Source organism: Lottia gigantea, assembly GCF_000327385.1.
Source record: "Lottia gigantea unplaced genomic scaffold LOTGIsca_32, whole genome shotgun sequence".
NCBI lineage: Eukaryota > Metazoa > Mollusca > Gastropoda > Lottiidae > Lottia > Lottia gigantea.
Window position 1 is genome coordinate 1221843 of NW_008709073.1, and position 26313 is coordinate 1248155.

Genomic DNA, 26313 nt, shown 5'->3' on the forward strand with positions numbered 1-26313 from the left:
TATTATCAAAACAATTAGAAGATTGAAAAAAATCAGGTATGTAGAAAGTTGCTGTGTGACCTCGTTTGATTAATTCATCAGCTATGCCCATCATCTCTAAACAGTGGCTATCGACAGGTAATGGTAACATCAGAAAATTTCCGGACTGACCGCCTTTTACCATCATCAGGAAAACTACCAAAGTTGTCAACTTGAACATCTTTACTTTCTGAAAAAGACGTGGTTGTTACTAATCCTGATTAAATCTTAAAGACGCAAATTTAAAGGGATTTGTCCTTCACAATAGGGGTGGGGAGGGGGTGGGGGCGATGGTATATAGTTAGACACTCCAGATATAATGCGGTATCATATCACATTGTTTTGCATTGAATGAACATAAAATTCCAAAAACTTTAAACTTTGCCAATAAGAGCATATCATATTCATCAGTTGATATACCTGGTGTCATAAATAACATAACAGGATCCTTATATAATCCGATAAATCCAAAAAACTTAGTAATCATCCAATAAAATATTGAAAAACGCTTAATATTGATTTTTCAATAATTACTTAGTTTTATGAATTTTCCAGATTTTACAGGGATTCTGTTGTAACTTTGACACCAGGTATGTTCAGTGATAAATATATACCCATTCTTGATAACTTAAATTTTATGTTCATTCTAAAACGAAGTATCACTTTAAAGATCCTAGACTGTTGGAAATCAAAATTGAGGAGACCAATGATCAGCTGTCCTGGCAAGATTTCCTCATGGCACAATTTTTGTCGTTGTCCTTCATTTTAGCCATAATCGGGTAAAGAAAAGTATCAATATCATTTCATTTCTCCACGACACCGACCCGCGACGTTTATCGAATTGTTTGAAAATGATTGATAAAGTTGTGGGATGACAACTAGAAATCTTCCTTTGAACAAGAAGCGTTCATGGACGGCCTAGTAGACTGCCATTTTTTATGTTATTAATCCACCGATAAACAAATACCTAAATACCTCATCGACCTACATCATGGATTCATCTATCTATAGTTTTTTTGAATTTAGAATTCAGTTCACAAGATGATCGTGTTGGAAATTAATCATTTTTCAGGCAGACTAAGCCGACATTAAGCTGATTTCCATTTAGCATTTATTCGTAATTAAAACCTTATTTCATAAAGAAAATCAATTTACCTATTTCTGTTCCACAAAAGCTGTTATTTTTAGCTGTTTACTCGGCCCCGATTAATGTAGTTCAAATCTATATTTGTATTGGTATAACACAGCCTATATAAACGAATAGCCATAGTTCTAGTTTTTGACCTCAGAGTAACTAGTCTTCCAACAATCTTTTTCATTCAACACCTTTTATACGCCCACAAGGAAATGTGGGCGTATATATTGCCGTCGCCCCTGTCCGTCGGTGCGTCCGTCGGTCCGTCCGTTCACATTTCTTGTAGGCGCGAAAGATCTTGATGAAACTTGGTATGCATATATTGATATCGGTCAAGTTCTAAATTGGTAATAATTGGATGACCGGTTTCAGAGTTTTTGCCCTTGACTTAGTAAAAATGCGTCAAATTTGGCTTGTAGGCACAACAGAGACAACAGTTTTTATCTGATCTTGATGAAACTTGGTATGCATGTATGTATTGATGAGATCTCGGTCAAGCTCGAAATTAGTAATAATCGGATGGACGGTTTCAGAGTTATTGCCCTTGACTTATAAAACGCGTCAAATTTGGCTTGTAGGCACGATACAGACAACAGTTTTTATCTGATCTTGATGAAACTTGGTATGCATGTATGAATGATGAGATCTCAGTCAAGTTCGAAATTCGTAATAATCGGATAAATGGTTTCGGAGTTATTGCCCTCGACTTAGTAAAAACGCGTCAAATTTGGCTCGTAGGAACGATAGAGACTACAGTTTTTATCTGATCTTGATGAAACTTGGTATGCATGTATGTATTGATGAGATCTCGGTCAAGTTCGAAATTACTTATAATCGGATGGACGGTTTCAGAGTTATTGCCCTTGACTTAGTAAAAACGCGTCAAATTTGGCTCGTAGGCACGATAGAGACTACAGTTTTTATCTGATCTTGATGAAACTTGGTATGCATGTATGTATTGATGAGATCTCGGTCAAGTTCGAAATAACTTATAATCGGATGGACGGTTTCAGAGTTATTGCCCTTGACTTAGTAAAAACGCGTCAAATTTGGCTTGTTGGCACGATAGAGACTACAGTTTTTATCTGATCTTGATGAAACTCGGTATGCATGTTGAAATTGATAATAGTTGGATAACAGGTTTCAGAGTTATTGTCCTTGAACTAGAAATACATGTATATGTTGATGAGAGTTCTTAATTGGTAACAATCGGATGAACGGTTTCGGAGTTATTGCCCTTGACTTAGTAAAAACTTACTACATTTTTATCCAATCTTGATAAAACAAGATATATTAATGAGATCTCGGTCAAGTTAGAAATTGGTAATAATTGGTAAACCGTTTCAGAGTTATTGCCCTTGTGTGTACAGCGATGAGACATTGTTCATGTTTGAATTTGATCTTAATTTTATGAACTGTTTCAGGTTTTTGCCTTGACTTACAGATGATTTATTATTATTTGAAAATTCATTATCAAGCCACTAAATATTTTGTTATCATTTCTGATAGCTGGTAGTGGGCGTATGTTACCTTGCCTGGCAAGCTATCTTTATTAAAGGGATTGTAAACAAAACGTAGCATGAAAGTTCACTTTACGCACATCAGGATAACTCGAATCTCGAATAATCATTACAGTCAATAGGTAGTAGTTATTACATGCATCAATGATGTTTATGCTGCTGCACCACCAATGTCCTCAGCCGAGGCCATCCCTCATTGTGTGTTTCGACCCCTAGCTCGGCACACTCTCAGGAAGGGGGGTCCACGGTAATGATCAGTTACTGCGCATCGGTGGTGGGTTTCCAGCTACTGTTGTTTCTCTTCATCCACACCCAGCATGATGATTTTTTTTTGTGGCCTGAGACGTTCTCTGGATTGCTGTTCGTCTGCTTCTCCCTGTTACTCCTAATGCAGAAAGCATTCTCCAAACTGACTGTGCATGGAAGCCTCTGCACCCAACTTCCACTGGATAACTCTAAGTCTGCCACCCATTCTCTCTGCATTCCTTTAACAACGATTCGTACTTGGTCTTTTTCCGCTCGTGGGCTTCACTACATCTTTACTCCCATGGGGTTGTCAATTCAATGATGACGATCTTTCTTGCTCCTGGTTACCAAAGAGCCATATCTGGTCTAAGATTGGTTGGGACTACCTGTGGGAATGCCAGTGTATGATCAAGATCTACGGCTAACTGCTTGATGTAATGTTTCACAAATCTCCAGCTTGATGTAATGTTTCACAAATCTTTTTATCTACTCTAGATGCTGTCTCACCCTCTCTTACAAAAAGGATCTTTGTGGGCTTATTCTTTAGATGTTTCTTCATGTTTATTCTCTCTTTTTCTATGATGTCCGCCAGCTCCATTAATACTTAGTTGTGGCGCCATGTGTACCTTTCCTGTGATAGAGCCACACGACATGAAGAGAGTATGTGGCTTAGTGCTCCTCTCTGACCATCTGTGGAGGTTTGCTGGTGTTGGCAGCACATCATACACCGATCTGAGCAAAAACTGGAATTGGAACTGCGGGTATCTCCATATTTCCGACCAAGTTATTGATCTTTTGTCTGTTTCCCATCTTGTCCATGCTCCCTGGATTTCCATTTAAACTGCTTTGGACCATATTCCGCTTCTCAGCTGCATCAGCATTCTTCCAGTAACTGATTTTAGAAGTTCCCAAGCCTTGTCGTCCTAATGCTACTGTACCAACAATATCTCTTTGCCGTAATCTGCTCTCAGCCTCATCTACTGCTTTTGATGCTGGTCATGTCCTTCTTGTCCGCACTTGTACTCCAGCTAAGCGCACCTTGTCATCTTTGGAATCTTTCAGAGTCTTGAATTCTTCCACTATAGATGTCAGCGGAAGTCGAAGGCTGATCTGCTGTAAAGGCCTATTAAAGTGAAGTTTGCTTAGGTGCTTGTTGACGATACGCTCCATCTTTTCTTTTCAAATCTCATATAGCATCAGGGGCCAGACTAAACGTAGTAGAGTCCATGTTGGTATTTGAACTTCCCTGGCAGACCTGTTTTGTCAATATTCCGCATCCCGTCACTTACTTGCTGTTCTATTTTCCCGATATTTGTCTTGTCTCCAAGTGTCTCGTCAAACCATTTTCCTAGACATTTTGATTGGATTTCCGATGATGGTTGGGATGTTCTGTTGTGTGACCTGTTGTGTCACTTTACCTGTCCTAAGGACAAGTGATCAGGACTTCTTGGGTTTAAAAGTCATTCTTGCCCAGGACGCAGTTTCTTCTAGAGCCTTTAAAATCCATCTAGCTTGTATGTGGGTTTCTATGCGATTGTTAGATCATTCATGAAGCCTCTGTTTGGTGGTTGTCGGATGTTGCTGGGTGTTTTTGGTCCCCTAGTTTCTCTTTCTCCTGCTTTTATAATTATATTCATGCCCATTACAAAGAGGATAACTTAGATGGTACATCCTGTTATGGTGCCCTTCTGGAGTTTTTGCCAAGATGTTGTAAAGCTAATGGTGGTAAATCGAATGTTAATCCCGCTGAAGTAGCTTCTTATGAGCCCTCTGAAGTGTTCTGGAATGTGGTAATGGACTAGTGATTCCTCTATAAGCCTATGTGGGGTGGTCCTATGTACATTAGCTAAATCTAACCATACTACTGTGAGGTTCTTTTTGTTGGCCTTAGCTTCTTGAATTAGCTGTGTAATGATGCTGGTATGTTCAATGCGTCCTGTAAAACCAGGTATTCATTCTTTCTGTACTGATGTGTCGATGTACTGGTTATTAACCATGTAGACTGTAATACTCTTTGCTAGAACTGAGAAGAAGATCTTGCCTTCCACATTCTAAAGTGAAATTGTGCGGAACTGGTTTATGCCTTCTGATTTCTCCTCCTTTGGTACAAAACATCCCTCAGCTTTATGCCAGCAAGGTGGTATCTTTGCCTTCCTCCAAACCACTTTCAAGAGCTTCCACAGGAGTCTTTGGACACTTTGTATATACTCTGTACGGGATACCATTAGGTCCAGGTACTGGCGCTGATCTAGCTTTCTTGACTATGTCTTGCACTTCCTTCCCATCCATTGGTATCTCTGGTTCTGGTACCTCACCAGGTGTTTCTCAACCTCCTCGTAGTGTTCCTGACCTGATCTAGTCCCCTCCAGTGTTGATTTGGTAAATCTATATCGATTTGCTATAAGCATTGCCCTCTTTTTCCCTCTTTGCCGTCTAGCTTGCCTTAATCTCTCGGGTTTTTGTAAATTGTTTCACTTCTCCCTCAAGATAGTTCTTAACTCACTAAGGCCTGCTTTTTCCTGGTCATTTGCTGTTTTGTATTTTTTTGGTTATGGTATTTATCTCGGGTCTTAGGTCTTGGATCTCCTTTTTGCGCCTATTTGGTGTTCCTTGTTTCTTCCCTTCCGTCTGTTATTTTCCTATGTACATCTTCTGTGTTGTTCAGAATCACAGGACGTTTAAGAAATTTTGGTTCAGTAAACCATATAGAGTCTATCAATTCCGACACGGAACTGCCTCTAGACCCAATGTCAGCAGGATTAAAGTTGGTTCTTTCATGATGCCATTCACTTGGTACAGAACGGTCGTGAATTTTTTGTACAAGATTTGCCACAAACATTTGAAGTTTATTGGTTTCTTTTATTGCAGATAAAGATTTTGGAAGATCCTCGCCAAACAATTGAGTACCTGTAATAGGAACACTCTTTGAACATAACGAACTAAATTCTTTATTAAGGGAAGGCTTTATCAAATCCCTTCTTTAGTAGGACAAGTCCTGTGAGGCATTTCCTAAAAGTGCAATAGCATCCACAAGTTGAGTTACAACCTCTGAAGAAGTATCCTTTTTTAGGAGGACATCCACAGAGTTGCTAATAGCAACTGAAGCTTTTATAATAGATTTCTGAATACCTGCCATTCTCAAGTCCTGAGTTTTGGTCATTTTGGAAAGTTTACCCCAGATTTCTTGGTTTACCAGAGGTACTGTGAGTTCTTCGCAGTTACTTGGTCTCAAATATTTTTCTGTTTTTTCTTTCAATTTGTCATCTGACAATTTATTGATAAACCTTTTGTTTACAATTGAAGCTAACCTATCCATTATTGGAGTTGTTGTTGGCTCGTCTCCATTAAATTCTGAATCTAGTTGAGTTAACAGATCAACATCATTTGATTGACTATTTGATAGAACATTTGATGGAGGCATCAAAGCTTCAGTGTCACTGACACTCATTTCACTTCCATCGCTGTCAATTTCATCAGATGAACTCATACTCATATTACGAGTCTTTTTATGTAGGCCTAGACCTAGTGGTTTAGTAATCCCATAATGTTTGCGTTTCCTGGTAACAGGAATCTGATTATTAGGAAGGCCTTGTACAGCATTCAACGATGTAAAGGAAGTGCCCATCAATCAAGTTCAAGATAGTATTTTGTGATGTAGGTAAAGGATCTGGTTCAGATTCAACAGTTATGTGCATAGCAACATCATTAGGATTTATGTCTAAAAGTTTGTCTTCCTCTGTAGTAGAAAGCACATCAGTCGACACAGCTGTATGTGACTTGCGTAAACTCGCCATTGCTTGAGTAGAACTATTGTAGCAATATTGGCCGTATGTCCAAAAAACGTAAAAAAGTTTATAAAAGGACGTGAAATTGTGTTATAACCTGGAGCGAAAGTTTCTAACTCACAGGCCAAACGACTTATTATAAAATAGAGATAAAAGATAGACTGTTCTATAGCGAAGCACGCCGAAAACTGACATCTACTGCGCATACCTTATCTCACATGGTTTCCGGAGTGACGTAGCAATAGTGTGAAGTAGAATTTGAAAACGACGAATGTCATTATTAACGTAACCTAACACTACGGACTATTAGTCCCAAAATACGGCACACATTCAGGATACTGTAGTTCCTTCTGCAACTCGGAATAGTTACAGCACGCAAAGGAGTCACTGTGGATTTACCCATAACCAGCGAACACCGAACTCGCTGTTGAACGTCCACAGGCCGTAAATACGAAATCCGAAACTGAAAGGCGTCGGCCTCAATACACCATTGAATACCCAAAACACGTTCAACCGGAAGTTATAGCCTCACCTATAGCCGCCATGTGTGTTAAAATTGTTACAGTAACATAGCGTAACAAAAGTTTCATCGTGAGAGTTACCGAATGATCGCAGAGGTGAGGACAAACTTTGAATGTCTGTCTCGGGTATTTTTACAGGATAGCGACCTTTGTTCCTCTCATGTGCGACCATGGATTTGACCAAGTCGTCATTAGAAGGTTAATGGGTTGGATATTCAAGTCTTTCTAGGGTTTAGAAAAGCCTTTCTCACATATCGCTGTCGCCGAGGAAGCTCGGTTAAACTCAAACGAGGCAGAAAGGGTTGAAATGAGTTACTTTTCTGCACGAGGCGTAAACGAGATTTACGTCCCATAATAAAATGAATATTTGGCATTTGAAAGAATCGGGACGGTTGTCTAGTTTTTTTGTCATCTGGAAAATACGCGGACAAAATCTAATGCAAATGGCTGAATCTGCATCTTCCATGAACAATACCTGATTGTGATCGTGGAAAGGGACATTAATTGCAATAACAAACAAATATTTCCAGGGAGCGCACCGAATCACAGCTGGGGTAAACTGTAACATTCAACGGGTAGGCCTAAACTGTATCATTCAACAGGTAAACCGTTACATTTAACACGGTTTGTCTCGAGTAAGTGTAATGATTCTAATCACACTCGTACAAATCGGCCGAGTTCCCCAAAATACTAACTAACTGAATCATTTTTTAAACCTCGTATGGAAATGGGGACGCATATTGCCGTCATCCCTTTACTTAGCTCCATCTGTAAAAAGCTATTGTGAGTTTTTTTTCTGACTTTAATGATATTTGGTGTGATCATTTATATTGATTATATCCAAATCTTGAACAAGTTCGAGTTTTTCTGTGAATGGTCTTCGAGTTATTGCCCCTGACTTAGTAAATACGCGTCAGAATTTGTTCGTGATCAAAAAAGATATATATCAATAGATTCCAACTACAAATTCATTATGAGAATCTTTATAATTCGCATTTATGTCACAAAAGACTCTTTATATTATTTCTGACAGCTGCCATATTGTATGTATGTTAGACTATCGTGCCTGGCAAACTATCTATATCGCGCAACACCACTTGTCTTTTTAGGGGCATTTTGGAATATTTGTCAATGATAAAAGTCCTTTTTCTTACAAAGTGTTTATTTGTAGTTTGAAGGGCTTGCGTGCAAAAGATCATGGCATGCTAAATTTCATAAGGCCCGGTCATTTCTATATGATTCATAAACATTACAATACGTCCTTTGAGTTTGAGTTCTAAACTGACCCTGACCTTTGAAATCCTACTTTTATTTTGCTCGGTTTTAACATAGAAAACATAATTATAGTATTCAAACAGACTCGTTTTACGTAATTTTATTTTTTACCATGCGTGTCATATAGCCTTTTGAATGGCTTTTTAGCTATTTGCCACGCGTGTTAAATATCTCTTGTCCTTTCAACTATCTGGACATGGCTTATTTTAGCACTGCTACCATTGGCCAAAGGGGAGTAACTCTTTTTTTTTAAATCTACAGCAAAGTGGAAGTAGCTGCATGGATCAGGTTGTAGCCTAAATAATGTCTATTTGTTCAAGCAAATTACCCAAATTTACAGAGTTTGGGAAGAAAATAGTTGGCGTTGGTGCTAATTACAAGTTCGTATCCTTACTTTCTTTGCATATGGACTATATTTAGACACATCATAATATAGTTTACCCCAAAGCAGTGTGGTATTATTTACACTGTAGTCCGAAACCTTGAACTTGCTAAGGCCTCTTTCGCCTACTTTCATCGGTGAAGCTATTTTTAAAGGGCAGTATGCAAAATTTTCATTAACAAAACCGTCGTAAAGTATCCCTGAAAATATTTCTAAAATAGGGTCCATGCAAACTGAATTTGTTTTAAAGGGGTCGATATAAAAAGCGCACAAGGCCTAATTGTTAATCAAGCAGTTTTGGTGTTTGGCTTTATAATGGCTCAAATTATTAGTTGGAACCTTCAGAAAAAGAAGGAAACATATTTCTCTTTATTTAGGTGTTTACTTGGATTTCTTACATTTACGGAAAACAATAACGAATTTAAAAGTTTACGTAAACTTTTTAAATTGTTTGGCGTGAAAAAATTCACGGCTGCATTTTTTTCATTTAGTTAAAACCTTCAGATATTCTTTGAGGGTCAAATTGTATAGTTTTCATAAATTTGAGCAATGAAATTTTCGACGGCAAAAAAAAAACATAATGCCCCTCTTTTAAATTTCAACATTTTGATGATTTCGCATACTTTCACTGCTGTTAAGGAAATATAGTATTATAAGAAAAGTTCAGTATTCAACGTACAGATTAGTTTTTGAAATATTTACTTTTGAAAGTTTTTATAATCTGATATATTATATAGCTTAAACGTTGTAGACATTTTTTTTCTTCTATAGTGCTCTGCTTGAAGCATTTTTCAATGGTAAAAAACCAACAGCACCAATAATATTTCTGAAACCACCTTCAGCCTATGTTACAGTTGGTAAACCTATACGGGTAATTTATGTGTGTCGATTTATCGTTCGTCCCTATCTGTCTGTCCGTCTGTCTCACCCACCATAGTGAGCTGGTTTCATGACTGATGGTAATGGAACTTTCTAATACTGTTCATATCAGTATATACAGAAGAAGTCTATTTATTTAGTTATTGCCTTTGACTCCGAAACATTTGGGGCACTGTACAGAGCCGAATTCTTCATGGATTTTGATGAAACTATGATTTAGTATAATCTGTATCAACATAGGGAAGAAGCCTATTGAAATTTAGAGTTTTATGATTTATATTTCCAGAGTTATTACCCTTTACTTTCTAAACCTTGTGGATGCTATAAAGAGTATATTAGAATAAGGGAAAGGCCTATTGAAATTCAGAGTTTTCCTACAAAAAAAATATTTTAATCTTTATATAAATTGCACCTAAACTAAACATTGTTTATCGTCCTATATCCGAGAACATTGCGTCTTTTCTATTTAAGCTTATCTGGCGTTCATGACTATAATAACTTACTAGTCGCTGAAGCACAGTCACCAGATTCTGCTTAAAAAAATCAAACCTGTTATAGTGTCTATTTTTTTTGTGCCAGAATCTGGTGTCTGTGTGTTGAAAATTATGTACATGAATATAATATTCCTTTCGTTGTACGATGCTTCTTAACTCTTCACAGGAATTGTATTCCAACAAACTTTTTTTATCCTTTTTTTTTTGCAGATTCCAAAAATTTGTCAAAATGTAAATTATGAAGTGGAACTGGGAGTTATTATTGGTCAAAAAGGATTTGATATTCCAGAAAATAAGGCTATGGATTTTGTAGGAGGATACACATGTGCCTTAGATTTAACCGATTTTGGTACCTTAGGGACGTCGAGAGAAGCTAGAGGACCTTGGTCGTTGGCGAAAGGATTTGATTCGTCGTGTCCAGTGGGAGATTTTATTCCCAAAAATCGTATCCCAGAGCCCGATAACCTGAAAATATGGCTTAAGGTTAATAACACACTAAAACAAGATGACAACACTGGAAATCTTATCTTCACCTTACCCCAGCTTATAAGCTACATCAGTAAATATATGACTCTAGAGCCAGGAGATCTCATAGTAACGGGAACACCTGATGGATATGGACCCGTGTCACATGGTGATAAAATCAAAGCTGGCCTAGGCGATGTAACTGAAATCAGTTTTGAAATTGAACGACTTTGATATTGAAATTAAAGTATTGTTTTTCAATAGTTTGTCAACCTTTTGTTTGTGCTTTGTTTTTCTGCTGTTTTTATACCCATGTCTGTCCGTCTGTCTGTCCACAATTGCTAGTAAACACTCTAGAGGGAAAAATTCCTGATGGATTTTGACGAAACTTGGTGTAAGTGTTTGTAATCACCCAATGATAAACTCTATTAAAAATCAGAAAAATCGAAAATTATCTAGTATTAGTTATTGTCCTTGTTCTTGAAAACGCTCTAAATTTGAGCTTTTTAACACTCTAGAAGGCACATTCCAGACGGATTTGTTATCATCAAAGGATGAACTCTATTATTGAAAATCAGAAAAATCGAACAATAGTTAGTATGAGTCATTGCCCATGTTTTTTTGACGAAACTTATTTTGAGTGTTTGTTATCAGCTATTTTATTACAGTCAAGTAACCTTATTTCGTGCTATAACCTATTTTTCGTGCATCTCCGGAAATGATTAGGCCTAATAATTTACATCTGCGATCTCGCGTGACCTCCGCACTTGCTTCTTTTGATAATATCAGTGTTGTGGGATTGATCACAAAGCGTCTTTTTTATGAGATTTCCGACAGTTGACAGTGGGCGTATTTACATTGCCTGATACGCTATCTTGAAAGTTGAAAGTGACGAATCTACGTCAGAGGCCCAGAGCGTTCTGTTTGTAAGTCTATGCATAGGACTATCCTATGTGATTACAAATTGTGCCATAAAATGATCGGGAATAGTATTAGTGCAACTTTTTACTATTGGTTGGTAATGCGCGTTTCTGATTAACATCAAACGTGGAATTTCGACGATGGTGGTTGACATGATTTCCTGTTTTTCTTCGTTTATTCACACATAGAACTGTACAACTGCGATTCAAAGAACTGTTTACTGAATCCCGACGGCTAAATCTTTAAGTCTATCAAACTTATCGTCTGCTAACCAACGTTGAACGGTTTTCATCTGATATTTCGTGCTTTATCCTGCCATTATTTGGATTTGACGGCCAACATTCCAGTCATTTTTATACGCCCAAATGAAATGTGGGACGTATATTGCCGTCACCAATGTTCGACCGTCCGTCCACAATTTCTCATAAACACTCTATAAGACACAATTCTTGACGGATTTCCACGAAACTTGGTATGGTTGTTTGTAATCACCCAAGGATGAACCTTATTAAAAATAAAAAAAATCGAAAAATATTTAGTATGAGTTATTGCCCATGTTCTTGAAAACGCATTCAATTTTTAGACTGTAAGCACTCTAGAAGGCCCAATTCTTGAAAGATTTTGATGAAACTTGGTATTATTATTCAAAAAGTGCAAAAGATGTGTACGACTGGAGGTTTAATATTTCATACTGGTAATTGTTAATGTACTGCCAAATATTTTTATTTAAAATCAATTACCTTGTCTTGCAAGCTATCTTTAATTTTTTGCGCTTCGTGTTTGTTTTACTATGTTTTTTAAATTCTAAATTCATTATGTTGTGTATTTTTCTATACGTTTAATTATTTAAAGTTCGCAACTAAAATACCTTGATTTAGTGACTGCTAAGATAACGTCTGCCAGATTGCCTTCAGCCTGGTAAAGTTCATAACCTCTCTCAGGTCAGGGGAACAAAATGTCATATTCAAAATTAACTCGGTTCTCAGAGATTGGAAAGAAGATTATTGCTGTGGGAAGAAATTATAGGTAGTTATTTTCCTTTGTAAGAAACTGTCATGAATAGTCAAGGTATTTTCTTCTCCGACAACCTAAAATAGGTCGGGATGTAAAAGGCTGTGTAGTGTGTTGTGGCTGTATGGTGAGTCCGAAGTCCAGTCCAACTGCTTATCGTCAAAATTTGAACTTTCTTATGCAAGTTTTTGCTATTCATAATTATACGTGTTAGTCTTATTTCTTAATAAGTTTTTCTGTCATTTAGCTTGAGATTAGATATATCATATAATTTGCTAGAGAATGAATATTAAAACTTATTGAACCCTCAGAAAATTTGATGGATTTTATAATTGATCTATTTCAGTGAACATGCAGCAGAATTAGGAAATGCAGTGCCTTCTAAACCAATTATATTCTTAAAACCAACTTCCTCTTATGTCAAATCTGGTCAAGCAATAAAGGTAGAATTATTCTTCTTTGCAACTAAGCCTATTTTTCATGGATATCCTGATTTATTTCAGATTTAACTTCTTACTTTTCTCTTCTAAAATGTACCTGATGCTTAATTTGTATACGCCCACATTATAATGTGATCATATATTGTTGTCGATCCGATGGTCCACAATTTGGTGTAATCATTATCTTCATGATATCTTGGTCAAGTTCGAAGTTGAAGATCTTTCAATGAACGGTTTTTGAGTTATTGCCCTTGACTTAGGAAAACTGCTTCATGATTTGTTTGTGAACATAATAACGACTACAGTTTTCATCCAATTTATATGAAATTTTGTGTGACCATTTATAATGATGAGATCTTGGACAAGTTCAAATTTGACGATTTTTCGATCAATGGAATTTGAGTTATTGCCCTTGACTTAGTAAAAACTCTTCAAAATTTGTTAGCTCGTAAATGAGATAGAGGTGACATTGTCAGAGGTGTTTATGTCATAATTTTATTAGATTTTGTGTGTTTGTTTCAATTTTTCTTGATACATCCACAACTGCAAGTGTCAGATGTAAGAAAATAAAGCTTTATAAGAGAAATTTCTACGTAAGCCTATCAGTATTTTCAACACCAAAAAAACCCTTCAGCATCATTGGTCTTTGCCCCCTTGAGCCCCTACAGATATCTGCCCTTTCCGTGTTCCTAGAGCCTAAAGTCGTGTAAAGTGTAAAAAGACTGTGGTGTTTTGGCATTTAACTTAACTACTAGTATATTGCAATGGTTGTTTTAGCAAGAGAACCTAAATCACTATAAAAATGTTTTTCAGATACCAAATGGTTGTAGTAGCCTTCATCATGAAGTTGAATTAGGTATCGTGATAGATCAGAAGGGTTGTGATATACCAGAAAGTAAAGCTATGGATTATGTCGGGGGATATGTCTTGGCTTTAGATATGACTGCCAGAGATTTCCAAGATGAAGCTAAGAAAAAAGGACATCCATGGTCTTTGGCAAAAGGCTTTGACACATCATGTCCTATTGGTAATTTCATATCCAAAGAAAGTCTAGCTGACCCTGGAAACGCGCATTTATGGTTGAAAGTGAATGATACAATGAAACAAGATGGTAATACAAAAGATATGATTTTCAGTATCCCCTACCTAATCAGTTATATTAGTGGATATTTTACATTAGAGCCAGGTGATTTGATATTGACTGGAACACCATCTGGTGTTGGTCCTGTGACTCAAGGAGATGTTATTAAGGCAGGTCTAGATGGGATTTCAGAATTAGAATTTAAAGTGGAGCAGAAATAAGTTTCAACATCATTTTGATAATCATGAAAGGAATATAGCTGTCTGAACATTTTCTTTAAAGATGTCTGTCCAATCATCCAGGTCATTAAAAACATTGCTTAATCATTGATATTGATTTAAAAAGATCTTTACCTATACAAGGTTTACCATTATAGTCAAACATTGTAAAAATGTAAAGAGACAGAGACAGTGACTTTTAGACAGTTATATTCGTTTAGAGATTGTCTATACAGACAATGTCAAATAGATATATTTGATAAAAAAGATATATGTTTTTTTATAAAATTGTTATGGTTCAAGCTTTAATACCAAATAAGCTTTTATAATGTTTTATTATGTGTCCACACACAACCAATTGTGTTGTAGAAATCCTTATTTGAAACACAAAAATTCCTTTATATATATTATATCTTACATTCATACACGGCAATGATTACAGATATCTTGAAATTTCCGGCTAAAAATCGGAGGTATCTTCTTATTAGTTTCAATGTGGACTGCGGATGGTTGTTTTAATATGAATTTCTTCCACTTACTATATAGTATAATAAATTTACATGCATTTCACTTTATCAATTGAATGAATGAATGAATTAATGGAATGAATGATTATATATTATTTTTTGAATGATCTCAGAAAATTTGTAATTTGATGCAATTACATATATAGTATTATGTATGAAATTAAATTGTTTTGTCATATGGCTTTATTTTGTTGTTCTTCTATCCTCACAAAAACTTGGTGACTTCCATTACAGCCAAATGGTTATGGAGGTCATGACATGTCACTGTCCAAGTTTTCTGGAGTTGCATATAACAGACTGGAGACCCATTATATAAATTAGTATGTTTATGGTCAAATTTTTAGGAATTTCATGTCAACAGATGTCAGACTGGAAATCAGTATATAAATGGTGAAGATTTTAGAAATTACATAACAGACATCAGACTGGAAATCAGTATATAAATAGTCATGTTTTCTAGAATAACATGCTAGTGGTCAGTCTGAATCTTTAACTGCTGGTATGACAATGGTTTCGTATGGGAGAAGGGGTCATCAACAATTCACCAATATCAATAATGGTGCTAATTACACATTACATGTGTACTCAATAAAAAATCGGACCAGAGTAATTCCTTGGCAAATCCAATTTTCTGCTTACATGTGTTCTCAAGCTCAAAACATCTATACGAGCACTGGATAGCCAATTGAGCTATGACGACTACAGACAGATGGCAAGGTGCCTTTATGATATTGTTACTGTAGGGGACTTTCTCCTCCTTTGTTTATAGATCCAATACCACTCTGCTTCTTTGACAGTTCTGCAGAATCAATGTACATTTGAATTACACCTTCATACACATGCAACATATAATAAATGAAAAAATCGTGTATTCTACCTGTATATTTTTTCGTAATTCAGTATAATTTACAAGTTCTGTGTAACATAAATCAGAAAACATGCCAACAATTCATAAAATTACACAATAGAATTGGTTAAAATGAACCCTTGGGTTTCAATAAATATATGCTCTTTTAGACAGAAATGTTCAGGTAAAGGATTAGTATTGTTTTGTCAGGAAATGCCTGTATCAATAAGCAGTCACATTTAACTGACTAAGATGCAAATACTGCTTTCTATTGTGCATCAAAACGTGACAAATAGACACAGCCATGATCAAAACAATTCCTTTATAAAAGTTAAAGAGATTGTAAAACGGTTTTATAAATTTTATATGTTTATCAGGGAACTTCATCAATTAGGGCCATTCTGTTATTTCTCTAAAACCAAATGTTTGATGATGTCACTCATTGCAAAAGACCTTATGTGATAAAGCTTATTTCGTGATTAGTGACATCATCAAACACTTATTTTTTGTGGAATTGCAGGAAATTGATTGCAAATTGGAATGGTGCAAATTGATGCTATCAGTATCACTCATACACATACAAAATTTAGAAAACCTCTTTACAATCCCTTACAGTACCTTTTTGCATATATATTCTATAAATTACATCATGAATTATATAATTATATCAATCATCTTGTCATTTACATATTTTTTTGCTAATTCCCTAATTTAGTCATCTTAATTTATTACAAAATATACAAAGGTTGTGTATATCCACACAAGCACTTTACAAAAGAGATTCAAAAGAGGATATCTATGGAGGAGACTAAAAGCTTCCATTTGGGCCATTCCAATTTCTAATTTAGCATCTACTTTCTTTAATTCCACAAGATCGCATTATAGTATCGAATTCATGGACAATAACTTGTGATATATGAACCAGTTTTTCTGGATTTATAGAAATTGGAAATGGTGCTGTAAGCTATTTGTCACCTAAAAGACATAGAAGACCATTTTTGAATCACTTCAAACATAACAATGAGGTCAAAGAAGGTTTCCTATCATATGCATGTTTCTGAGCACTATCACTATATTCTTTATTTTGGATTTATTTTCCAGGCAAATGTTTTTTTTTTCCTTCAGTGAGCATAGGGAAAGTAGAATTATTCATATTGGATTAATTATCAGATTGGTCCAAAACTAAAATTTTACTAAGTGATATTGAACAAATAAATAATTATAAATCTACAACTCATCTGGGATCTTGCAAGTAACATTTCAAGAAATCAACTCCTCAGACAAAAAAAGAAGAGAAAAACAATGCGTCATCAATTTGTAAAAGACAAAGAACCTTTTATATCTTAATTCGTCAACAAAATAAATATCAATGCTTTTTCAATGATGCAAGTAACATAATTCAGAAAAAAAATGGATTAATTTCATTACAAGTGATTTAAATTGCCAGAGTATACCATACCATTATGATACACTACAAAATCTGATTCCAATAAATACATTAATATAGTCTCACATCACTGTTAGTTGAGTTTTTACAAATACTACCTTCTTAGGATGACAAAAAAAATTGAAATTTTCAACCTTGGCGAAAATGAATGTTTATCAGTGGATTTACCTGGTGTCATAACTATACAACAGAATCCCTCTATAATCCAATAAATCTATGAACCTAAGTAATAATTATTTAGTTTAATGGATATATCATTTTAAATAGAGATTCAATTCTTAGTCATGGCACTCTGTAAGTTCACTTAAAGAATATATACACTTATTGACCAAGTAAGATACTTCAAATTTGATGTCCATTCTAAGAGGTTAAGACTTGTGACTTAGATTTGTATTGTCAATCTCATTTATTTGGAATAAAAATGTCAGTTATTTCCAATAGCAGTTAAATCGCAACTAGATTGTCAGCCTCTGATTCATGCAAAGTGTGTAGTGTTCTCTGATTCTTTCAATGCCCCAAACCAGTATCACAATATAATTTGATTATTTTCACAAATAAATTTAACGAAGAGATCGGTTAACAGTTTAGTAGTATCTGATACTGGCACAACAATTGATTGAATGCTCCAGATTACAGGGTAAGCTTACTTTCAAAATATTGGAAATTTAATTCATAGATATATCCAAAGCCGCTACCAGGAATATTGGGAATGACGTTCTTCTATGATACGAGTTGACAGCTTTAGAGCTTTTGTCAATATGAAGGCTGAGATTAAGCCTTTAATAACATGGTTCTGAATAGAAAACTGGTCAAAAGCTTATATTAAGATCACAAATTTGATTTTTTTTCAACACATATTAACATTTTAACCTTTGATAATAATAACTTAAAACTGTAATTGTAAGAAACAGCAAATAAAGATTGGCTTTAAGTATAGTACATTTGGATTGCAATCTGCAGCAAAATGACAAAATCATATTGATTAAAAGCTGATAAATTTGTTTTTCAGCTGCTGAGGACAATCCATGAAGTTTCAAAAAATATTTTTGTCAGCATCAAAGTCAATGACAAATTCCCTTGGTCAACATGTCCATTCTGGACTGTTTCATATATTGAGTTGACTCAAGGGAGTTAAAAGTAAGAGACTATTATTATCATTTAATCCAGTCCACTACCCAAATGTACCATAAAGTATTAAGTTTGTATTGGTGCTAATTATTTAATAATCATCTATATCAAAATCATCATATTCCTGCAAGTCTGGATGAAACATCTGGAAATCTACTTGGTACCGTAATATACCTGTAATATAAACAACATCTTATTTAACTAACATTATATCAGATGTATATTCCTTTCAAGGTAAAACAAAAAGTAGAGTAAATATTGACTGGAAAAAAACAAGGCAATAAAGGGACAGATTAGCCATTATTGTGTATAGTCTTCAGATGGACAAGAAATGTACAAAAATCACATTTCTTCAAAAATACCTTAAACTTTGAATTTCACTTTCTCAATCAGAATCTCAATAAAGACGAGTTGTCTTTTAAACTTTTGAATGCTAATAATTCTGGATGTGTTGGAAGGCTCAAATATAACTGATTCGATTAGCTAAAAAATTCCTGTTTTTGATACTTCGATACTTTGTCAAACAAATGATGAATCTGTCTTTACATTATATTGAATGATAAAAAATACCACCAATTTAAAGAGCTTTATTTTTTTAAAATCCAATACCAGTATATAGATTCATTTGAGTTCCCTAATTTGATTATCAGTTATTTTTGCAAGCGTTAATGTGCTAAAAAATCAAACCATTAAAATAAACTAAACAAAGGATAATTTGACTCTAAAATCTGCAACTATAACGGAAAAAGAACAAGAATTTTTTTCAAGAAAGTGCAAATTTTTTTCTGGCATTAATGTTTGTTTTACTGTTGACTTTCAGAAGAGTAGTAACTATTTTATCACTTATGTTTGCTCAGATATATTTAATAGTTATAATCAAATCTTTATCATTGGATTGACAGATCTAAATAGTCATCACTGCAAACATTTCATAGCGAATATTCTTACAATGAATTTAGAAAATTCTATTCCTGTTATTTCTTTTAAATATCTTTGATTTCCTTCCTGTCCATATAATGATAAAAGTTTGCTCAGTTAGATTTAAAGTTGTAATCACATCTTTATCATTGGATTGACAGATCTAAATAGTCATCATAGCAAACATTTCATAGCAAAAGACATACATTCAATCCTGCCTTTTTAATGTCATTAATAAAAGTTTGCTCAGCCATGTGAAAAGTTGTAATCAAATGTTTATCATTGGATTGACAGATCTAAATAGTCATCATAGCAAACATTTCATAGCAAAAGACATACATTCAATCCTGCCTTTTTAATGTCATTAATAAAAGTTTGCTCAGCCATGTGAAAAGTTGTAATCAAATGTTTATCATTGGATTGACAGAACTAAATAGTCATCATAGCAAACATTCCATAAAATTTTTTCCAAGAATTTAAGAGCTTGACAAATCTGAAGAGACATTACTACAAACTATTTATTACTCCAGAACTCTTTTTCTCCAAATTCTATTAGGCCACACCAATTCAATTAGTTGAATTACGGGCAAAACTTTTGAAAAAAGCAGGGAGCAGGGGGGGATAAAAATAAATAAAAAAAAATCTGCATTTCAAGAAGACGAAAAAGGAATGTATTTAAAACTTTATTTATATCCTTTGGAAACAAACAAACACCAGATTAAACCTTATGGATTTAAAATTAAATTGTCTTAAAACTGCTACGGGTGTAACTATCTCTACATCGGTAGTTTCATGGTCTATTTCGATACCGGCTTTAACGCTGGAGACGGTTACTTCTTCTGTGTCCTGCCATCCGGAGCGCGTCAACAAATTACCAACATTTTCGTCATCAGAGGCACGCACTATAGTTCGTTTTGTGACACGGCCCTTGGAGACGTTGATATAAACATCGAGTTCAACGCTCATTTTCTCACATTTTCACATAGATGTATTTTCATCACAACAATTGAATAATGGCCGACGAGAGAATTTTTACAAAATTTGCAGACTGGAACGAACCAAATGACAAATCATGTGTTGTTGGTTTATTTTATTTTTTGAAAGGCTTTTCCAGATTTCCAGAACTAATCTCATAATACAACAAATTTTAAAACTATCTAGCCAACAATCAACATATTACAAACCAATTTATCTTTCGAATGAAAATAGCTTCAGTTCAAGATTTATTTTAGAAATTTGCAGGCACCTCATTTGCATAGTCGTACTTGCTTTGTAGTACCGTTATCAAAAACATCGTGGAACTAGCCTTTTGTCTCATTAACACTGACTGACCATTCAACAGTGAACGCTTTCGCTAAGCGAGTACAACTTATCAACCGAGTTACGTCCCTTTAGGATTTCGTGTTGAAATTTTTACATCGGCGGACACAGTAAGAATAAAAAAATAATAGATTTTTTCATTTTTATTTTTATTGGGATTCGTCAAAAAAGCAGGTCGGCGGGCCCGTAATCCAAGTTTATAAATTGGTGTCGCCTTATATAGATCTGAAATAATTTATCTCTTACCTCCAATTCCACCAAATCCTCTCACAAATTGGGCACCTTCTTGGGATTTATCTGTAATAATTTCTAATGTGGCACCTGTAAATGAAACAATTGTTGATAGAAAACAGATTCATTTTAGACTCTTTGACAAATTACATGTGCACTCGACAATGGAATAACTAACATTAAGGTGTTCTCTAGAAGGATATTAGTAAAATAAGTCAATTACATGTTAAACAAAACCTTGAGTACTATCACTATGATTATGAATGATAGACCAATTGCTATGTCAAATTTCTCTATGCCTAGTTTGACGCTGAGAAAACAATATATATTTTATCAGTAACACAAAGGCAATATTCTGTAACTGTTATAAAGTTAATTTTAGACACATACCAAAGTTTTTATAATTATTAGCAAACCATTCTAATAGGGATACTTGTTCAACCATTTCCATTTCAACACCCGTCTAAAAACATCAAATATATAGAAATAAATCGAAACTGTGACATGCTTGATTGTGCTATAACCTCCTATTATGCAGGGAGAATTGAATCAACTGATTTATAATCAATAAAAAATAGCTCCAGATAACAAAAAGGAGTTTTACTTCCACTATGTTATCCAGTCTAACAAAGACAACTTGTAATATTTAAAATCATTATTACAATCTAAACAGTCTAGCAACATATTCTTATGATTGTTTGATCTTTAAAATCTTGAAAAATAAAATATTTTTCATATGATGCTTTTTACTTTTAAGGCTAAAATTGTGGCTGCCACTTTGACTTCGTCACTATTTTTTTTACAACAGTGATAACTGAAATAGCCGCAAATAATATCAGACTTACGTCTTTGTCTGTGAAATTGGTTTTATCAGATTCTTGATCAGGTTGTAAAAATAAAATACGATTTTCTGAAAAAGATAAAGCCTTCCATGAGATAATGGTACTTTTCATTGAGGATATATTCATCAATTGGACCAGGTACAAGAACTCTTACTAAGTCTAATGGATTATTACTTAGTTTTTTGGATCTATTGGATTATAGAGTGATTCTGTTGTATAGTTATGACACCAGGTAAGTCCGATGATGAACAAACACTTATTTTAAGAGGATAAGATTGCTTGTTTTGATGGCATTGAATCATTCCCAGATGTGTACTAATATCCTTGTTGGACTATAATCATGAGTAACTGGAACTATTGACAGACAAGGGGTTAATAATTTTTGGAATGTTTGACAAAATTTTGAGTACTATCACTATGAATGATAGACCAATTGCTATGTCAAATTTCTCTATGCCTAGTTTGACGCCGAGAAAACAATATTTATTTTATCAGTAACACAAAGGCAAACAATTCTAAGAGAATCCAATTTTATCTATGAAAGGGATTGTTAAGAGGTTTTTTAATATTTTTTATGTGAGACACCGATAGCATTAATTTGCACCACTCCAATTTCAATCAGACTGTGGTTCCTGCAATTCCACTAAAACTAAGTGTTTGATGCCATCAGACGTCTGATTGAAAATTGGAATGGTGCAAATTGATGCTATCAGTGTACCTGATACACATACATTTTTTTAGAAAACCTTTCAGAATGGTTATTTAACAATCATTGTAAGCTAGGTAACTGGTATCTAAGTATTATTTTTAAAGCCTACCTTCTGTTGAGTGATCACGAACCACAAATCTAGTAATACTAAGATTTTCCCATACAATAAGGGTATCAACAGCTCCCATTTCTAGAGCTCTTAATGTATCTTCTACACCAAAACAATACTTTCCTGTATCTTGAGATATTTCATCAAAATATCGACCTAAAAGTAACATAATCACATAAATATTGGATTTTATACAATCATATTCTCAACTTTGGATAACAAATGTAGTCAATTGTGTACATAGCTTATTTTCAAATGTAGCACATTAGAGGATCAACTTGAAAAAGAATTCAATGGAATTTTAAGTCCCATTCTTCTGGCTGCACCTCGTGGGCTAATGAGGGCTGGAAATGCCTTGCTGTGTATAATAAGGGAAATTTTGCCAGGAACAGCATTAGCCTACTCTTTTTTTTTCCATTTCAAACTGTCAAGGAATCTTTAACATGTACAACCGGTAGCACAAGAGGCCTCAGTTTTTCCATGTCAGCCCCTTCTACTTGACAAGGGGAAACTTATAAATGAATGAAAATTTGATAAAAAAAAAAAGTCATACCGATTAATTTTTTTTCTTGTATAAATTTGACATTAGCTAATGAATCAGCTGCTAATTCTATAGCCTGATTAAAACCATTTTCACCACCATATGATACATCTACTATTTTCAATATCTTAGCTTGTAATCTCTGCAACACATAATGTTCACATTTTAAAAGGGATACTCAGATATTTTCGTCCGCCAGAAAATTGTTTTGCTCAAATTTATGAAGACTGTATACCAAATCCCATGTGTGTCTCTTACAGTTCGGTTCCTTTATTTTCATTTATGTATATATATATTCCATTATTGGGCGGCTAATGCTTATATAAATCGAAAGCAGAGGTGTTCTTATGATTGGGAAAAATACCAGTTTGATGCAAAGTCGATAATTAACTATAGTAAATTGCTTATTATGACGGAATTCCAATGATCGAGCTGTCACTTAATAAAGATTATCAAGTCTCAAAATTTCCATAAAGAGGTAACTCTATTTCACAGCAGAACATTACCAAAACAGCCAAATACCAACCTATTTTTATTCAAAATACGGAGAATGTATTTAATTACATTATTTCTAACTTACAAATATGTCCTTTAAAAATGGTGTGGCTAATAATTTTTTATACAAAAAAGTGGCTAGATTATCACCATTTTATTTTAGTCAGTGAGTAAACAAGGATTCTATTTGTAGGATTTCAGTAAATTTGATTTCCAAACTTTTCTATATCCTCACACAATCTTAACAATCAATGAAGGCAAGCTGCAGCTCTGGTTGATCAGTTCAAGTTGACATTTACTGGAGAAGAAATGACAAGAAAGTCCCAAGCTTGTTCATGTTAATTAGCATATTTAGTATTAAGTTTTAAAACATGTTAATTTCTCACCTGATCGAACATATCAGATTGACTAAGTTCAGTTTTAAAATCAGCAGAACCAGCTAATACTAATCCAGCTACATTAGGTTTATCATTGGTAATAAATAATTGGACAGCAACTTCAGCTACTTTACGTACATAGTTGTGACGTTTTTCCATTCTCAATCGGGCAAAACGCAATGCCGACTGACCTCCTCTACCTGTATTATAATAATCAAACAAAACATGATAATATTCAATTGTCAAGTAATTATATTGAACTTCAGCTATCACAAACTTCATCTTATACTCTGACTGCAATAGCTACCGTTCTTGAATCACAGACTGCAGCGATTTGATTGGATTATATGCCAGAGATTACAGCCAATCAAGGCCCTTGATATAAACTGTAACCATTTTGGCTTATTGTTAGCAGCCTTTCAATCTGACTCTGATTGGCTGAATTCGATCTAATCGAGTCAACTTTGTTGAAGTTTGACAGGTAGCCATTATTGCAGTCAAGGTATAAGGTCGTAATAGTTTTACATTGTGAAGATGTATGATATGAATTAAACATTTGAAATTTTCTTTGCCTGAATGTACCTACCGTGTTTCTTTGGTAAATCAACAGTAAATTTATGGAGGATTTCTCTCGTATTTCCTGATAATGTTCCAAAAAGAGCACCATTACCATCCATAATAATGAAACCAAATTTATTATCATCAGCTAATAATGCAGTCAAGGCCTGTAAAAAGTGAAGAAAAATGTATGGAAATGTGCTGTCAGTAACAAATATCGACATGGTGTTGACATTTTATGATACATGGAAAATGTCATGTATGTAGGTCATGTTTTTAGAATAAATTTAATAACACTGCAGGTTGGTAGAAGTGTGAAAATATGCTATTGTTTTAAATACAATTGTTTTAACCTTACACTATCTTTTTGAAGAAAAATTCAAAGGGAAAAAAAAGCAATGGCTGCATACAAAAATTGTATATAAAACATAAGACACCTCTTTTAACTTTTGGTTTGTCAGTCAATTCACAGCCACAGCCCTAACAATATGACCAGTTAAGCACGGTTTTAATCAATAGGGTAATGTTGATATCTAACATGACTTGACACTTATTTTTACAGCTGTGCAACTAACAGGATATACAGATGACATTGCAAGGGTATATGGTGATTGAATGGCAAGAATTTCAATCTTTATCATCATCATAGATTTGAAGTATTGTTGGTGTTAAGAGTGAGGTATAAGCTTAATTATGTAAAGCGTCTTACTTCTGAATCATTATATTATTATTATGTAATTACCCTTCTACAAACTGTTTCAGGACCAAAAATATGTCAAATTTTTTATGTAGTCATTTTAATACAAATTTTTGTTTACCTCTGTATGGAATTTATTGTCACATAAATATAATGAGGTGTTGATAGGGCGGAAAGGTTCAAAATCTATGTTGACTTTTTTTTCTTTGCCCTCTTCTGTTATAATTGTACCACAATATATAACTAAACCATTGGGAGGAACTGCAATTGAAACAACAAGACATATTAGTTGAATCCATTTACAGATATTGATTTTTTGACCAACTGCCATGAATATCATGAAACACAAGGCAGACCAGGGCTACAATATAAGCTTACATATTGTTAAATCATATAAGCTAACCAACACACTAAGCTAAAGAAATCCTTCTGAAACTAAAGAGCCTACAGTATTTTTAATTTTGTGTCAACAACAGAACTCTATGGAGCCATAAATAATGCAATTTTTCCAAACTTTCTATAGTCACAAACTTCAAAAATTTCAAAATATAATCCTTTAGATTGTAAGCTTATTCACTACAGGTTAGTTTGAGGACATAAAAATGAACAAAAGGGGCTATAAATAAAATATAACTTTTCTAGGGTAAAGAAAAATAACCCATGCCAAGTAGAATCTAGCACAGTACACCAAACAGCCTTGGGATAACAACATTGATATCAAGGGTTAGGTATTGCAACCGTCTTTGAACAGACCCTTACGATCTCAAGATGACAGCAACCTAAATTAGCTGAAAAAAATTATCAAAACAGCATAATTATCATATACCAGTACTTATTACGATTCACTGAAATAAAAGCACTCATGTTTAGCTTATTTTCACTTTAAAGAAGCTATTTTCACCTTTATTGTATAATTTGAGTCTTTGTTGTACAGAGGTGATAGCTCCTAACACAGAGAGTCTATTGACACGACTTTTGATATTTGATGCTGTACCATATTCATCAGCCAACATTTTATTTACACGTGAAACTTGATCTTTTGGTGGAATGATCAGAGATATCATGCTCGTTCCATTTCTAAAATACAACAAGAAGAATTCAATAGACAGATGTTGCACCACAGTTGACAATAATATTATGTAAGAAGCTGNACATCAGCAAAAAATATTGATACTA

At 34.3% G+C, this 26313-nt stretch overlaps 4 protein-coding genes across 4 annotated transcripts in view; 2 read left to right on the plus strand and 2 right to left on the minus strand.

Moving 5' to 3' along the window:
• Positions 1-5899: 5899 nt before the first annotated feature.
• Positions 5900-6544, minus strand: LOTGIDRAFT_162066 (hypothetical protein; the record flags this gene model as incomplete). The annotated part of the gene is made up of 1 exon (XM_009058003.1): positions 5900-6544. One exon carries the CDS (start codon positions 6542-6544, stop codon positions 5900-5902), a length of 645 nt encoding a protein of 214 aa, XP_009056251.1.
• Positions 6545-8742: 2198 nt separating this feature from the next.
• Positions 8743-10990, plus strand: LOTGIDRAFT_190106 (hypothetical protein). Its single transcript, XM_009058004.1, has 3 exons — positions 8743-8880; positions 9654-9753; positions 10466-10990. Exons 1-3 carry the CDS (start codon positions 8804-8806, stop codon positions 10952-10954), a joined length of 666 nt encoding a protein of 221 aa, XP_009056252.1. The 5' UTR covers positions 8743-8803; the 3' UTR covers positions 10955-10990.
• A 1565-nt stretch (positions 10991-12555) lies between these two features.
• LOTGIDRAFT_190107 (hypothetical protein) lies at positions 12556-15103 on the plus strand. The gene is made up of 3 exons (XM_009058005.1): positions 12556-12667; positions 12999-13095; positions 13906-15103. The coding sequence occupies exons 1-3, from the start codon at positions 12597-12599 to the stop codon at positions 14392-14394; spliced, it is 657 nt and encodes a 218-aa protein (XP_009056253.1). The 5' UTR covers positions 12556-12596; the 3' UTR covers positions 14395-15103.
• A 776-nt stretch (positions 15104-15879) lies between these two features.
• LOTGIDRAFT_216289 (hypothetical protein) overlaps positions 15880-26313 on the minus strand; it is an 11107-nt gene continuing 673 nt past the window's right edge. Inside the window, exons 2-12 of the mRNA XM_009058006.1 lie at positions 26039-26214; positions 25259-25398; positions 24465-24607; positions 23892-24078; positions 23023-23152; positions 22470-22625; positions 21655-21719; positions 21200-21272; positions 20825-20899; positions 16741-18514; positions 15880-16484 (exon numbers count right to left, since the gene is read on the minus strand). Coding sequence (XP_009056254.1) covers positions 18432-18514; positions 20825-20899; positions 21200-21272; positions 21655-21719; positions 22470-22625; positions 23023-23152; positions 23892-24078; positions 24465-24607; positions 25259-25398; positions 26039-26214 — 1228 coding nt within the window. The 3' untranslated portion in view covers positions 15880-16484; positions 16741-18431. The remainder of the gene's footprint in view (positions 16485-16740; positions 18515-20824; positions 20900-21199; positions 21273-21654; positions 21720-22469; positions 22626-23022; positions 23153-23891; positions 24079-24464; positions 24608-25258; positions 25399-26038; positions 26215-26313) is intronic.